The sequence below is a fragment of the Thermobia domestica genome, chromosome 8 (assembly GCF_964235325.1).
Source record: "Thermobia domestica chromosome 8, izTheDome1.hap1.1, whole genome shotgun sequence".
Lineage (NCBI taxonomy): Eukaryota > Metazoa > Arthropoda > Insecta > Zygentoma > Lepismatidae > Thermobia > Thermobia domestica.
The window spans coordinates 131,637,317-131,653,365 of NC_137461.1; the positions used below are offsets into that span (position 1 = coordinate 131,637,317).

The window sequence follows — 16,049 nt, forward strand, 5'->3', positions numbered from 1 at the left end:
GTTATGGAATACATTAAATTGTACCCATGTTATCAGAATGTGTAGCATTATTTGTGGTTTTGCTGGGGCTAATCAATTTTTGTTTTTTAGGGTCTGAAGTGTGAAGTGTAAAATCGAAACGAAGGATCATCTTTTACATGTTCTCTGTACGAGTTCAACAAAGATTGTAGTTCTAAAGAATCATCCAACCAAATCAACGTAGTGTATGGAGAGGACGCTATTGCTGAAAGGACTAGCCGGAAGTGGTTTGACAGACTCCAAAGTGCAAATTTTGACCCGACGGATGCCCAACGCTTTGGACGTCCATCCTACTAGGATGGGGACCATTTGAATGACTTTATCCATCATGGTCCACATCATAACACCCGGAAATTGACCGCGGGGAAGGGCAGTAGACAGGCAACTGTTGTTCGACACCTTCAACGCATGGGAAAGGCCTAAGTTCGTAGGTGTTGCATTCACTCAGTGCAGACAAGAACCAAAGTGTTGCTATATATGGTTCTTTGCTTCAGTCGGAAACATCAACCATTTCTCTCACGTATTATTACTGGAGATGAGAAATACTGCCTGCACGTAAAGCTGAAGCAGAGGAAGGAATGGATCAGCCCAAACAGAAAGGCAACACCACGTCTCAACAGGATTTGCATTACAAGAAGGCAATGTTGTGTGTCTGGTGGACATTATCCACAGTAAACTTCTATCCCTAATTGCACCATCATTGCTGCTGTATACTGTGGTCAACTGTAACGTGTTTATGCACACTTCAATAAAAAGAAGCCCGAATACATTAATGGCATCATCATCCACATGGACAACGCTAGACTACATGTGGCACATATGACAACTTCTGCCATTTTAACAGCTTCAATGGAAAGTTCTTCCTTATCCGGCGCATTCCCCAGATGTAGCTCCTACAGATTACCATCTTCTCCGGTTCCTATAGAAAGCACTCCATGACACATCATTCGAAAACGATGAGCAGCTGTAAAATTCCACTGATGACTTCTATGCATCCAATCCACCCCGTTTTTCGATAAAAAGCATCCAACAACTGCCTGAACGCTGGGAACGGATTATGAACAATGTGAGAGAATACATTAGTGCTCCATTGTCTGATTAGTCCAACCCTCAAACAAGAAGTGTATCCATGGGTTTCAAAAAGTACAAACTAATGAATCAACGCAATACTTACACAGTATACCTTCCTTAGTGTTATGTCATAATGATTCCCTATTTTCTGGTAATTTGATATATATTAACCGTAATTTTGTAATACGGATCTGCAGATTTCACGTTACCTGAATTACAATTACTACCAAGTACAGGTAAACAGAAGTAAAAGTACTCGTTAATGTGCTGTAAGATACTTCAATTCTCCTTATGCTTTAAGTACATTACTATTTCTTCAGGCAAGTAAAGAAAACCTATTTTTCTCACGTGTTGTTATGTACCTTAAAATGTTTCGCTTCATTAGAACTTCAGTAGATATTTTTCCAAGTAATGAGAATGAGATATAAAGAAACTACACATAGTAGAAATATGCCTGCCCAAGAAGTTGTAGTGAAACAAAAGAAATACTTTAAAGTATATGAAGATAAAGAACACTCGTTTATTGTATTCGTCCTTGGATCACTGTAAAATCACTTATTATTATTATTATTATTATTATTATTATTATTATTGTCATCTTAGGTAATCCTCAATTCTTTAGGTCTCCTTGTTATTTAAATGTAAATAACATCCTTCATTCGAACCTGCAACCTTCTGATTGAATTTTACACCTTAATCCAATAACCTTCTGATTAAATTTTACACCTTAGTCTAGTGAATTATCTATTAAGCGAATTAAAACTAAATTCAAAGCATTCTTAAATGAAAGCCGCAAAAGCATAAGTTAAGTCTTACTTTGCAGTTAACGGTGAATTAAATTTTTTATTCCCAAATGAAAGAAATAATTCAACTGTCCAATCACCTACGCACTAGATAAAAGGAGTGTATTTACCGCAATACAAGCACCGAATTTTGCGATTATAGGTAAGAACCCAATCCTGATTCCCAATCGTATAAACGAAGAAATTCTAAAAGTACTACTGATCATAGACACCATTCCATAAACACTAAATATGTGTGCTACTAGAGGAATAGGCAAAGACATAATACTATTGGGTTGTAGTAAAAGTCATGACGTATTTTTTGCAGTTTTTCAAAAAGCAAAGATTTGTATTTATATAAAGAACGAAGATCAATCAATGATATATTACCTGCCTTGTTCAATAATCTTTTGCTATGTTTTAAAGAGTTCTAGAAGTCCTTCATAGAAGAACCTGTCTACATGGACGAAAAAATTGATCAAAGTGCTGATTTACAGCCTCATCTGAATTGACAACTATACGACGCACAGAGCTTTAAAGATAGCGGAACAAGTAGAAATGTGACGGCACAAGATCAGACTAGTATGGTGGGTGTGGCAACACACCCCATCCGAGTTCCAATAATTTTTGACGGTGATCGAATTAGTGAGTACATTCGCGTTGTCGTGGTGGAAATCAACTCTTTTACGATTAACGAGATCAAGACGTTTCTGGATGATGGATTCGTTATACTGGACCCAGCTGTCGACAGGACACATTCAAACTGATTGTTTGGTTCCCTGGAAAGAGTTCGAAAAATTTAACACTGAAAGCATAACCTTCCTCTGATGAATGACTGCTTTCAATGTTATTTGAAGCATATTAACATGTCGGCATCAAGAACTTTTGCGCATAACATTTCTTTAAATAATCCGTTTATCACCAGTTATCATCTGCTTCAATGAAGAACATTTTTCTGCACATGTAATGAGCATATCGCACATATGCGCCAACAAATGAACTTCTTTTGAGTTCATGAGGAACCTAAACTTCCAGCCTGCTTACGTATCCCAGCTTCCTCGGGTAGTCGAGAACGCCTGAATGACTATGTTTCAATGTTTCGTCAATCTCTCGTGTCATGCAACGTGGGTTTGACTCAGTGTCTTTTATTTTGTCATCAAATTCGGTCGCTTTCCTGACCGATAAGTGTCGCTGAGATCAAAATCACCAGCTTATAGGATACTGTCACCGTAAACTTGAAGCAACTTTTCACAAGCTTGGTGCGCATTCTTCCCTTTACGTAAGTAATACAGTTATACAACCTGCAGAATTAAGTAAGTCACTAAATTCCTTTTAAGAATGAAGCTACAATTATCAATTGTCTAATTACATAGCATAGCATAGTACTGACTTTAGTATTTCCAAAAATAAACTAACATCATCTGTTGCAAAAATTTGTCTTGACTTTCCGACAGTCCAATAGTATATCAGTTTCTAAAACGGTTTTAAGGGCATGCAGGGAAGTTGGTTAGAGGACAAAAATTCTAATTACCACTTCTACCGCACTATTTCAACTGAATTTCTGATTTCATGAGCTGAGGAGAGAAGTTAACATGGAGAAAAGTTAATTCTCTCCTACGGCTTTCTCTTCGACTTGCCATCCTACAGCAGCTCGAATTTCTCCATCCTACTGGGAAGGCGCCAATTCCTTTAGATGTCCGAATACTTCTTATGTTTAAAATTTCTTGTAGATTTATGCTGTTATAATGCTATAATACAATTTCAAAAAATTTTTACCTGCCACCACGGGAGAGGTACCTTGAATCTCCTGATCTTGACCAGTTCTCTCTTCCAGAATCTCGACCGTCGTTACGAGAAACGTCTCGGCGGTCTGAATCTTTCGAATGACTCGGCGATCTCTTTCCACCTCTTCGATCAAGACTAGTATCCCGTCCTCTGCCAAGTCCAGGACGAGATTTCACTGGTGGAGATCTGAAATAAAATTAATTTTAAAAAAACAATGAAAGGATTTCACATTAAATGTTTCCACTGCTCAAAGTTTTGTTACATTACAACAATGATGGACCACTCTAACAACACAGTAAGGATAATGCTAAGCAGAAACTTACCACAAATACGAGGGTGGATCAACAAATAACGCACAACAATTTGTGTTGAAGGAAGTGTAATAGGTAACACATCAATAATAATATATACAAAGTAAAGGCTCATATTAAAGCAGATCTTTCAACATACTTGCCGAGTTTCTCAACAGATTTCTCACATCGTGGCACAAGTATCAAAATGCCTTGTTCATAAAAGTCCGTCTGCGCATAACTAATTTGACAGTCATCGGAACCGAAACATTGCCTGGCCGTACAAAAGGCTGAACATGATGGACAATGATCGAAGGTAGATAAGCCAGTCATTGCTAAATTGTTTCTTGAATGGTTGTGACATCCTATTTACTTGATGCTGTTACTCGAAGGCAGACACGTGGTAAATCCGCAATGTTTACAGGCCTTCTTCAAAGAATTTGTATCACCTGGAGATATTGCTACAGTTTTCCCCATATACGTACACCGTTTCCCCGTGAATTTCAATCGGATTTAGTTCTTTTATCCCCCCTCCCAAAAAAAATCTAAACCCCTCTGCTTTTCACAAGTAAACGACTGTAACACACTCATCATCACTGTTCAGTAGTTCACGCTTCTGCCGCAGAGACACACCTGATCGAACAACTGCCGACTACAGTGAAAATTTCGAAGTACTTTTCTTTCAATTTTCCCGTCCCAGATTCCCAGATTAGTATAATATAGCGTGAAAAAATTGTCATGCATTATTTATTGATCCGCTTTTGTATAATAATACAATATGTAACTTCCCACATCAAGAGTTTCTTTTCTTTTCTTTTTTTTTTTATGTAAATTCAACACTAACATTTTCTCTCTTCCTTCCATTGAGCAGAAATAAATTTACAATTTTAAATTATTAACTGTTAGTGCAAGAGAATGACAAAAATCACAACTTTGTGTGTGTATCACGAGTAATACGCGAAATGTTAATTTTAACACCGCTCATCAATACTAAAAAAAAGATCAGTGAATTAAAATTTGCGATTCTAGGCACTGTCCTCGACTTTTTACCTGGTAGTTTTATCACTCCTTTTCTTCCTAGTATCTGATGCAGAATCCCGAGGCTTTTCGAAAGGTAGCGGAGATATTTCGGCAATTTGTAGTTTATTATTATATTTCTTTGTTATTATCTCCTTTGTACATTCGCTGGTTTGTGACTATCTAGCAAACAGAAACATTTAAGGTTGGTCAAACAACCTTTACTTATAGTTGTATCAAGAATGGCATACCTCAAGGATCTCCTCTAGGATCCCTCTTTTTTTTTCATATTTATTAATGATCTGCCTGAGAAAATTAAATACTCAAATATTTTGCTGTATGCCAATAATTTAAAATTATTTAGAATAGTAAATAGTGAGTATGACAACTACTTACTACAGGAAGATCTAGATACTGTTAGTACATGGTGTAAAAATAACTTATTGAAAATAAACTGTGAGAAAACTAAATATACATCATATACTAACAAAACCCAATATTACATGAGCAAATATGTAGTTAATGGAGTAACATTGCATAAAGCTCAACAGATTAAAGATTTGGGTATAATGTTTTGACGGAAGTATGAAATTTACCTCTCACATTAACGATATAATCCAAGGGACAAGAAGAATAATAGGGTTTATTTTCAAACAATGGCCTGAGTTTAGAAATGCCAGTTCGTATGTATATTTATACAAGATGTTTGCAAGATCAAGATAGAGTTTGGTGTAGTTATTTCGAATAGTATAGGTATAACATTGGCAAACAAACTTGAGTCAGTACAAAAATGTTTTATTACGTTACTATGCCATAAAATGAATAGAGATTACTACTCACGTAGTTATGAATACTGAAATCAATTTTTGGGGATTACAGGTATTGAGCGACAGGAGAAAACTTATTGAAAGAGATTTTATTAAGAAAATATTTGACAATAGATACAGTGAATATTGCTTGCATAATATAGGTATAAGGGTACCAATGTGTAATACGAGATATTTGGTATTAATATGACAAGGAATTATTAATCCGATACTATTTTATTTTATCATTATGTTTTATTGTTTCAGTAGGTATGTTACATTGTACGCAATATGTGCTTTTGTCTGATAAAGTGCCGAATTTTTGCCGTTAGGTTGTTCATGGCACAGAAATAATAATAATAATAATAATAATAATAATAATAATAATAATAATAATAATAATAATAATAATAATAATAATATTCACATTAAAATTTAGTAGAAGAATATGCTGTATCTTCATTACAACTTAAGATACAACAAGTACTGAAAGTTCAACGACGTAGTAGTAAATCCCTAAATTAAAACGACCAACGCATTACATTGTAACAGATCTTTTTCACTAGTTATCTCAATTAACGCTTAGTTTCAAGCATCATATGAAGACTAACATAGTAACATGAAACTGAAAGAAATCGTGATTTCCTTGTTGATACTCGGAAGAATAAAAATCCACATATACGTACATATGCAGAGACACACACTTCCAACTTCTACAACGTAGTTTTCGAATTGGACGATATGATACATAAATCTTGTTTTTTTATAATATGGTGTAGCACAAACTATTTTGTGTTAATTACTTGATTGCCCAAAACCTCAATGGTTTATTTATTTATTTATTTATTTATTTTTATTATGATGTTATCATCTTACCTGTAAGCTTTATCTCTTGAACCACCGGAGTCTGGAGATTCTTTTCGTCTAGAATCCTTAAGTGGTCTGCTGTCCCTTCTTGGCGAGTGCGATAAATGATCTTTGTTTCGCAATGGAGGAGTCTTTCGTAGCGGAGGCGTTCTACTCCTATCTCTGTCCCTGTTTCTCTCCCGCTCTCGCTCTTTCTCTCGTTCTCGCTCTTTTTCCTTTTCACGTTCTTTCTCTCGCTCTCGTTCCCGTTCTTTCTCTCTTTCGCGCTCTCGCTCACGTTCTCTTTCTTTTTCACGCTCTCGATCTCTTTCCCGTTCTCTTTCACGCTCCCTTTCCTTTTCTCGCTCTCGTTCCTTCTCCCTTTCCTTTTCTCGTTCTCGCTCTCTGTCTCTGTCACGTATCCTGTCTCGGTCTCTGCTTCGGTCTCTTGCTTCACTGTGAGGAGAAAGGCTTCGATTTCGTTTATCCTTCCGATCTGGTGACGGCGATCTCTTTGATGATCTTGGCGATTGATTGTAACGATTTCCTGCAAGAAAAATATCGAAAACATTTACTTAAGTTATTGAAAAGTTTGACAATATATAAATTCTGTACAAAATTTTGATATAACAACCATTAATATGGAAAAAAATCACTAATATACGAGGATCGATCACATAAAAAGAAATTATGTAAGTGCTGTTGTAGACTTGGTTTGGTTACGTGCGTGTCAAGGTATTATGTGACTACAGGGAGTACTCGTGCTGCGCAATGTACAGAATGGGCCAAAACTCACGAACATGTTATAACTGCGAATAGCTTCTCTATTTATCGTTGTTTCCATTGATATTTCATAGATTTAAAAATCAAAGGTGGGAGATTATTTACACTTATGTGTGAAATCTAATCTCAGATAGCTGTCCGCAATTATGCGCCTCACAGATACGAATCCTAATGCATAACAGGGGTCAGCACTTCTGGTCCATGTTTGGTTATGTTTTGTTCACATACATTTTGTCCTTCAAACCCCAAAGAAAATAATCAAGCGGAATAAGGTCAGGTGAACGGAAGAACCAGTTTATGTCAGTGTTTTTCGAGATGATGTGGTAGCCGAAAATGGTCCTCAGAAGTTCAATTCAGGCCCTTGTCATGTGTGGTTACCCCTCTTGTTGAAATCACATCTCAAGCATGTTCTCAACTGCAGGACGTACAATAGTCTCAATCATGTTTCGATATCTATCACCGTTACTATATCTTTTACTCTGTGAAATATCAACGGAAATCAATGATAAATAAAATAGTTATTCACAGTTATAACCACTTCGTGACTTGTGCCCACTCTGTATAATGTTTAAAACTCTACACATAATTTGGTACTAAGACCTTTCAAATTGCAAGAGTACAAATGACGGGCATTTGTTGATTTATACACACACATTATATATATATATATATATATATATATATATATATATATATATATATATATATATATATATATATATATTCTTAAATATTCTCAGGCATATTGCTCGTTCTTGGGCAACGTGCAAGAGTCAGCGTTTCAATACTTTGTAACTTAATATATATGACTCCGAAAATGACTGATAAAAATTTAAGAATTACGTATTCGTGAAACGTGCCTTTCACTCATTCTTCCACTATTAAACATACGGCTAAAGTAACATATTCACAAGCCACAAAGAGTCTAGATACAAGACTAGATACAAGACTCCAACAGTCCACTGTTGCCACAGTAATTATCGTTGAAGCATCCTGCTTCTATTAAAGGATACATACAGGGAATAACTGATCTTTCCACACACCATATCCCCTACAGGTGCTAATTCGCTCACTTCTATCTTAGTGCAAATAAAAGTAGTTCAACACAAATGTAGTTGATTTTTCAGTTACAGTTACTCAGTCAGTAAATAAATCCATTTTATGAGTTCCTTATACCTTCAGAACCTAATTTATTTATAAAACAATTAACCTTTTTTTTTTCTTAAATACAGCTCGCAAAGGACAGTAGAGGACTGTCAAAAATTTGCTGTTTGGAAAAAATAACGATACCTGCCAAAGTAGGTAATACGCATCTTGTCCCTCCATATACTGATCACTTTATATGTATATTTCAGTTATTCTTAAATTACCTTCGATAATATGTAGGGTTCCTAACATTGATAATGGATAAACTTCCAGGATATTTGCAAGATTTAAAGAACAACAAATGAAATATCAACACAATCTTTCCCTTCAAGTAACCGAAGCTAACAATTGACAAATCATGCTTAATTCCTTCTATTTACGTTATCTATACAAATGTATATACAACTAAATTTCAATCCCTGTTATACTTGTTGAGTGCGTAGTGTGTGTAGGTGACCGGGTAACATTTCTGAGTAGGTAATCCTGAGTTCGGATACGATCGAAGACGATTATCCTAACAGGTTTTTCCAATTTTACAAGACCAATGCTACAGTACATCTTTAAATTCAAATCCTGACCAACACTTTTGCAAATGTCACTTTTCTCGTTCCATTGTTAGTTATTTCCAGTGTATGAGTTGTTTCATTGAAAATTTGAAGTTACTTAATAAATAACAAATATATCGTAGAACGCCTAGTTTTTTTTTTCCTTACGTTCCCCACCAAAGCTAAGGGAAACGGGGATGATGATAATGATGGAATGATGAAGGTAGGAGGACACGGGAGAACCCAAAAAAAACCATGCATATGGTGTTTGTCTACCATAAAGCCACAGTTGGAAGCTGGGATCAAACCAGGGATCTCACGCGTCAGAGTTTAGCACTGAGCCACCGCATCACCCAAAATTGTTAGTTGTTTTGCTATTCTGATAGGTGAAAGTAATGTTTTCATCCCTTACGATTATATGTAATGTTAGTTCTATTGCTCTGTTGTCTGTATGTAATGCTAGTTCTGTTACTCTGCGTAGTAACGTCGGCGTGCTAGTCACATTGTGAAATGTATGTTATTTAGCGAAAGATCATGTTTGTGAATTACAGTCAAGAGGAGAAATAATAATGGCTGAAGTGTTTGTGAACCTTTTAATGATACGGAATCTTTACTTGAATAAGTGATGTAAAAAGTATTCCCCCAAATAAAATCGATTTCAACTTAAAACTCTAACTTATTTGAGTTTTATATACAAACATATCCTCCTTTTCTTGTTGATGTGACAGAAGATTTCAAACTTCTTATTTCAATGACTTTTCCTTTATGACTATTTTAATGTCTCATTGCTATGCAAAAATGAACTCGAGTTGTTTACAAAATTAATATTTTTTAAATACACCAAAAGCTTTTTTTTTTTTTTTTTTTTTTTTAATAAAATCTCACAGTGTTATATTCCATTTCCATTGCTGACACGGTTTCGTTTAATATATGTAACTCGAAAACAATATAATTAATGTATTTACTACAGTGTTCAGAATTAAATATTCATTAGGGTAATGTCAAAATCATACATCAACTTTCTACATACATATTAACTATATACTTAGGTATTATAGTGCAGTCAAATTACCAAAAAGTAAGGAACATTTTAGTAACAAGCTGAAAATTGGTACAGATGTTCGGAATGATGTTCTAAACAACATACGAAAAGTCCCCTGAAATCCCAGGTGACCTTCGTCACCATATTGAAAAATGGCCGCTGGAAGTGTCAAATGAACAATACCCAGATAAAAATAGCAATATCTTCGCTATGCTTGAACATAAAGAGATAAACTTAATGTCGTTTTATAGAACATAGATAATACAATATTTTTGAAGAGAAACAATTTTTCATAAAACGCATTCTTTTAGAAATATTTAGCTCTAAATTCTAAAATTCCGAAAATTACCATCAAACTGATATAAAATTTTATTGAACAGGAATAATTATTCACAAAATAAAATTTGACATAGATGTTGATAAAGATTATTTAAATGACATACTAAAATCCCACAACTTCTTCGCTCACCATATTGGAAAATGTTCAAATGTCCGAAGTAATTGAAAGATAATATTTTGTTAAGTGAAATCCAAAATCTGGACCGGGCTAAATATTTGAGAAACTGTAATGTCGTCGATCCGACGTCAATTAGGATCAATGGTGGTGCGAGGAGGGAACATTATGACGTGTTTAAGGTTGTCTTCCGCCATCTTGAAATCAACTTGTTTATTTTAAATGGCAACATGACCGTGTGGCATATTAAACAACATCCTCGTTCGAAGAGAAACCCAATGGTAAGGTTATTTTTCCAAAACCTGCAACAGTTCTGAAGTTGTGAATAGATTTAGGATACGTTATATGTGAAATGCTGTGAAATGTGCTGTGCGAAGTTTCAAGTTGAGTTGATTGTGAGTTTAAACGTCCCTCTTCAGTAGTGACGCTATATGAGACGTGGATCTACTGATTAACGTGGAATCCGAACCACATGAGGTCCCGCAGGGAATCGAACCCGGGTCTCCCGCGCCAAAGTGCGAAGTTTCGAATTAAGGATAAAGTAAAAAAAAAAAAAAAAAAAAAGCTTTGTAACATCTCACATTACGTATTCTTTAATAACCAGGAAAAAAGAGAGAGAATACACATGAGACAACTACAATCACATGACATGATCAGCATGCCCACCGTTCTGTTCTATGCATATTCTTAACCGTGAGACCCAGTACTTGTGCACTCTGCGAAGCGTACTTAGTGATATTTGTTCACAGACAGTAAGGATTCTCCTTTTCAGGTAGCCAATGTCAATAATTTTACACTGGTAGACAATAGGTTTAAAGTGCCCCCAAAGATAGAAACTCAACAGAGTTACGTAGGGAGGCTTCGCTGGCCACTCAACTGGTCCATTCTGATCTATCCAGCAACTGGGAAAGTGTTAATTGAGCCATCGATTACATTACGATCATAATGCGGTGCCCCATCTTGTTGTCAATATTGATGAAATCACCCCTTCTCTTCCAACAAAAGTGGCATAAAGTATTTTTAAGTATATCTCAATACTGCGCAGTATCCAAGGTCCCATCAATGAAAACATGTCCAATAAGTTTTTCGCCCCATATTCCACACCACACCATTACGTTAACTGCACGTTGCATCTTTGATGCATCTATCTAATTAAGATTTGTATTAGCCCTGTACCGAACATTCTGCCCAATACCGAGAAATCCTATGGTATTTTTTTTTTTTTTTTTCAAAATCTGCAACGGTATTGAAGTTGTGAATGGATTTAGGCTAGAATATGTTATCATTTAGACTTAAATTTTGTTGTGTGGAACATTGTTTAGTCGGGAACCGACTATCTCTTTTTCTTTTTTCTTGCACGTAGGACAGGATGCTAACTCGAGAGGAAAGAATCGAAATTTTCCTTTTGGCTGCGGGATGCAGTTCAACAATAACATCCTTCCTCAAAGAACGACATCCTAATCGCGAGCCGGTGACAGACAGTGATGTACAAAAACTAATCCGCAAATGCATAGCAAAGGGAAATGTTGATGATTTACCTCGATCAGGACGACCACGAAATGCAATTGATCCAGACACATCAGCACCTGTGTTGGGTATATTGATGGAAAGTCCTACGAAGAGTGTGCGACGTCTATCAAGTGAACATAATGTTAGTGTTCAAAGAACATTAAACAGGGGAAAGTGGCATCCTCAAAAATTATAGTTGAAACAAAAACTGCCAGAGGATGATTGAGATAGACCAATAAAGTTTTGTGAGTAGGCGTTGGAACAGATAGCTCGAGACTGTAACAGTAATGTTCAAAAAAGGTATGAGAAAAAAGTTTTCATCTCGATATATAAAGAACTAATATTGTCTTCGAAGTTCATAGACTCATGATAGATGTCAGGTTTGCTTGTACTTATAATTAATGCTCTATCTTGTGCTGCCATCTATGGACAGTAACGTAAAATAGTGCAGCATAGAACTCGTTACAGTGTGAAAGGTAATTCCTTAGTGTGAAGAAGTCAAATTTTTGCTGGAACAGAGTTGCGGTGATTTACGTAGAATGGAGGAAACTATATAATTAGTTGGGTTTGTAAATGATCGATAGACAATCAGCAGTTTTCCGTATGTAGAAATGTATTTCTATAGTAGTATTTATTTTACCTTTTTTTGTAGTAATTTCGTTACTTTATATTTCTTTATTATTTCAACATAGGGTTGATTACTGATTGCCTATCAATCATAGTAGAGAAATAATTTGGTAATGTTAAATTGCTCTTTCGGAATAACCTCCTCAAAATCTAGAATTAGAACTTGTATCGTAATAAATTCACCACGTGCAACGTATACACGGTAAAATTGATCCAGCAAAGATTTCACCAATCCCTTTCGATATCTTTGTATATAATGTTAGTTGTTTTATATTTATCTCTTGTAAAATTCAGTTTTTTTGTTACAATAAATTGTTAATACCGAAAGGAGAATTTATCTTTATAAGCCGGTTCCTGCAACTATATTACAGCTGGGCACATTAAACCTAACCACTGAGCTGTTGGTACCTCACAGTACCATTACACAGCCACAAGACCCAGTGTTTCTCATAACATTATTTCTAGTGATGGGGCAAATTTCTATATAACAGGTGAGATTAACAACCAAAATGCCCGGTACTAGGCTAACACAACTCTTAATTGGATAGGTGCATCAAAGATGCAAGGTGCAGGTAAGGTGATGGTGTGGTGTGGAATATGGGGCCAAAACTTATTGAACTTTTTTTCAATTATGAGATTTGGGATGCTGCACAATATTGAGATATGCTTGAAAACACTTTATGCCACTTTTGTAATTAAAGAGGAAGGGTAATTTTATCAATATTGGCAACAAGATGGGGCACCGCATTATGGTCGTAATGTAATCGATGCCTCAATGAACACTTTCCCAATTGCTGGATAGATCAGAATGGACCAGTTGAGTAGCCAACAAGGTTCCCGGACCTAACTCTGTTGAGTTTCTATCTTTGGGGGCACTTTAAACCTATTGTCTACCAGTGTAAAATTATTGACATTGGCTACCTGAAAAGGAGAATCCTTACTGTCTATGAACAAATATCAGCAACTATGCTTTGCAGAGTGCACAAGCACTGGGTCTCACGGTTAAGGATATGCATAGAACAGAACAGTGGGCATGATGAACATGTTATGTGATTGTAATTGTCTCATATGTGTTAGCTCTCTCTTTTCCTGGTTATTAAAAAATACGTAATGTGAGATGTTACAAAGCTTTTTTTTTTTTTTTCTTAAACTTTATCTTTATCCTCCAATTCGAAACTTCGCACAGCAAATTTTACAAAATTTCACATGTAACATATCCTAAATCTATTCACAACTTCAAAACTGTTGCAGGTTTTGGAAAAATAACCTTACCATTGGGTTTCTCATCGAACGAGGATGATTTTTAATATGCCACATGGTCATGTTGCCATTTAAAATAAACAAGTTGATTAACAATCCCAAATTTTAACCTGTTAATAATTACTTCCTAAGTTCAATAAAATTTTAAATCAGTTTGACGGTAGTTTTCGGAGTTTTAGAATTTAGAGCTAAATATTTCTAAAAGAATGCGTTTTATGAAAAATTGTTTCTCTTTAAAAATATTATGTTATCTATGTTCTATAAAACGACACTAAGTTTATCTCTTTATGTTCAAGCATTGCGAAGATATTGCTATTTTTATCTGGGTATTGTTCATTTGACACTTCCAGTGGCCATTTTCCAATATGGTGACGAAGGTCACCTGGGATTTCAGGGGACTTTTCGTATGTTGTTTAGAACATCATTCCGAACATCTGTACCAATTTTCAGCTTGTTACTAATTTGTTCCTTTCTTCATTAAAATTTGAGCTTCATTTACTGCACTAATTAAGGCTCTTCGCTCTCACTGGTCAATCCCTATAAGGTGATAAAAAAATTCTTTATTGCATCCATTTTTAATTTTTTATTATACTATTACCACATTCACTGACAGCACAAATATACTATTGCCATGTTCTTTAAAAACATTTAATTCCAATCATGAGTGATAGCCATTTTTGTTAAGAATCGCGTACCAATTAGTGACTTTCAGAGTTAGCGTAAACTTGTACACGTTAGGACTGGATTATTAGAAAGCGCTGAACCGTCGCTTTTTTCAGCTTTTACTGTTCTTTAATTTTATCTCATAGCATGAAAAGCCTTAATTGAACAATAAAAGGGAAAATTACAACCTAAGTTTAGAATCGAAATTGTTTATATACTATTTCCACATTCACTAACATCACATAGCTGATCTTTATATTTGAAGTTTTTGAATAATCCAGTATTAAGATACAAGTTTAAGTTGAAACATCACTAATTGGCACACAATGTTCAATAAAAATGGCCGCTTCACACGAACGGGCTGGGATTAATTTTTTTCTTAAACCAGCTTTGTGTTGCCAATGAATATGGCAATAGTATATATATATATATATATATATATATATATAGGATAAATTAAAAATGAACACGTCTCACGATTATGCCCTTTACGCTAAGAGAGACGGATGAGTAAGACAAGTGAATGATGAGGCAATAATTGATGGAATAAGAATGTGGGAGGAAACGGGAGTACCCCGAAAACCCATGGACACGATATTGTCCACCACAAATTTATTTAGCCGGGAATCGAACTAAGGACCCTACGCATCAGAGGTAAGCGATCTATCACTGAGCTGCCGTGCCCTCCCCTTCCCCCCGACTTCATATGGATCGATACCACTTTTTTAAATTTTACTGAATAACTAAAGACAACAAATAATATCAAGAAGTTAGGAAGTAAGCTAAATAGTATCTGCAAAATGCTAATATAGTTGTTTCCAAAGCTAAACCAAGTTTTCTTATCAGCAGTAAAGCTGTGAAAAGGTTATTAGCAGCCACGTACGGTTTGTCAATCAGTTGGATGTTGCCAATATTATAAAAACTTAGCCGCTCTCTCTGTCGCCAGGGTAAACAATGAAGATTGTAACTATTCTCTGTACTCCGTATTACAAACCAATAATCAGATAAATAAAACAAGAATAACCGTTCAAAATAGAAATAAAATACGTACAGGTTATTCAACGAAGTAATTTTCTCTCCTAATAATATAATAATAACAATAATAAATTATTATTATTATTATTATTATTATTATTATTATTATTATTATTATTATTATTATTATTATTATTATTATTATAGTTGTAGTAGTAGTAGTAGTTGTTGTAGTTGTTGCTGTTGTTGTTGTTATTGTTGTTGTTTCGGGCTACTGTGCATTATGGGTAATGCTCGGAAAATAGAATCGACCCTGGACCGCCCGCTGGACAGGTATTGTATTTTTATCCGTATGAATCAGGTTCGCCCGATTGACCCGTATGAATCGGATTGGCCCATTTGACCCTATGAACAGGATTGGTTTCCCGTT

The 16,049-nt window shown here is 35.3% G+C and overlaps 1 protein-coding gene across 5 annotated transcripts in view; it reads right to left on the minus strand.

Moving 5' to 3' along the window:
- LOC145693208 (uncharacterized) overlaps positions 1 to 16,049 on the minus strand; it is a 174,564-nt gene that overhangs the window by 85,732 nt on the left and 72,783 nt on the right. For 4 of the 5 annotated variants that reach the window (XM_081768996.1, XM_081768994.1, XM_081768992.1 and 1 more), the window contains 2 exons: positions 6,646 to 7,162; positions 3,648 to 3,842 (listed from right to left, as the gene is read on the minus strand). In XM_081768996.1, coding sequence (XP_081625122.1) covers positions 3,648 to 3,842; positions 6,646 to 7,162 — 712 coding nt within the window. The remainder of the gene's footprint in view (positions 1 to 3,647; positions 3,843 to 6,645; positions 7,163 to 16,049) is intronic. The other variant, XM_081768995.1, reaches the window with a different exon arrangement.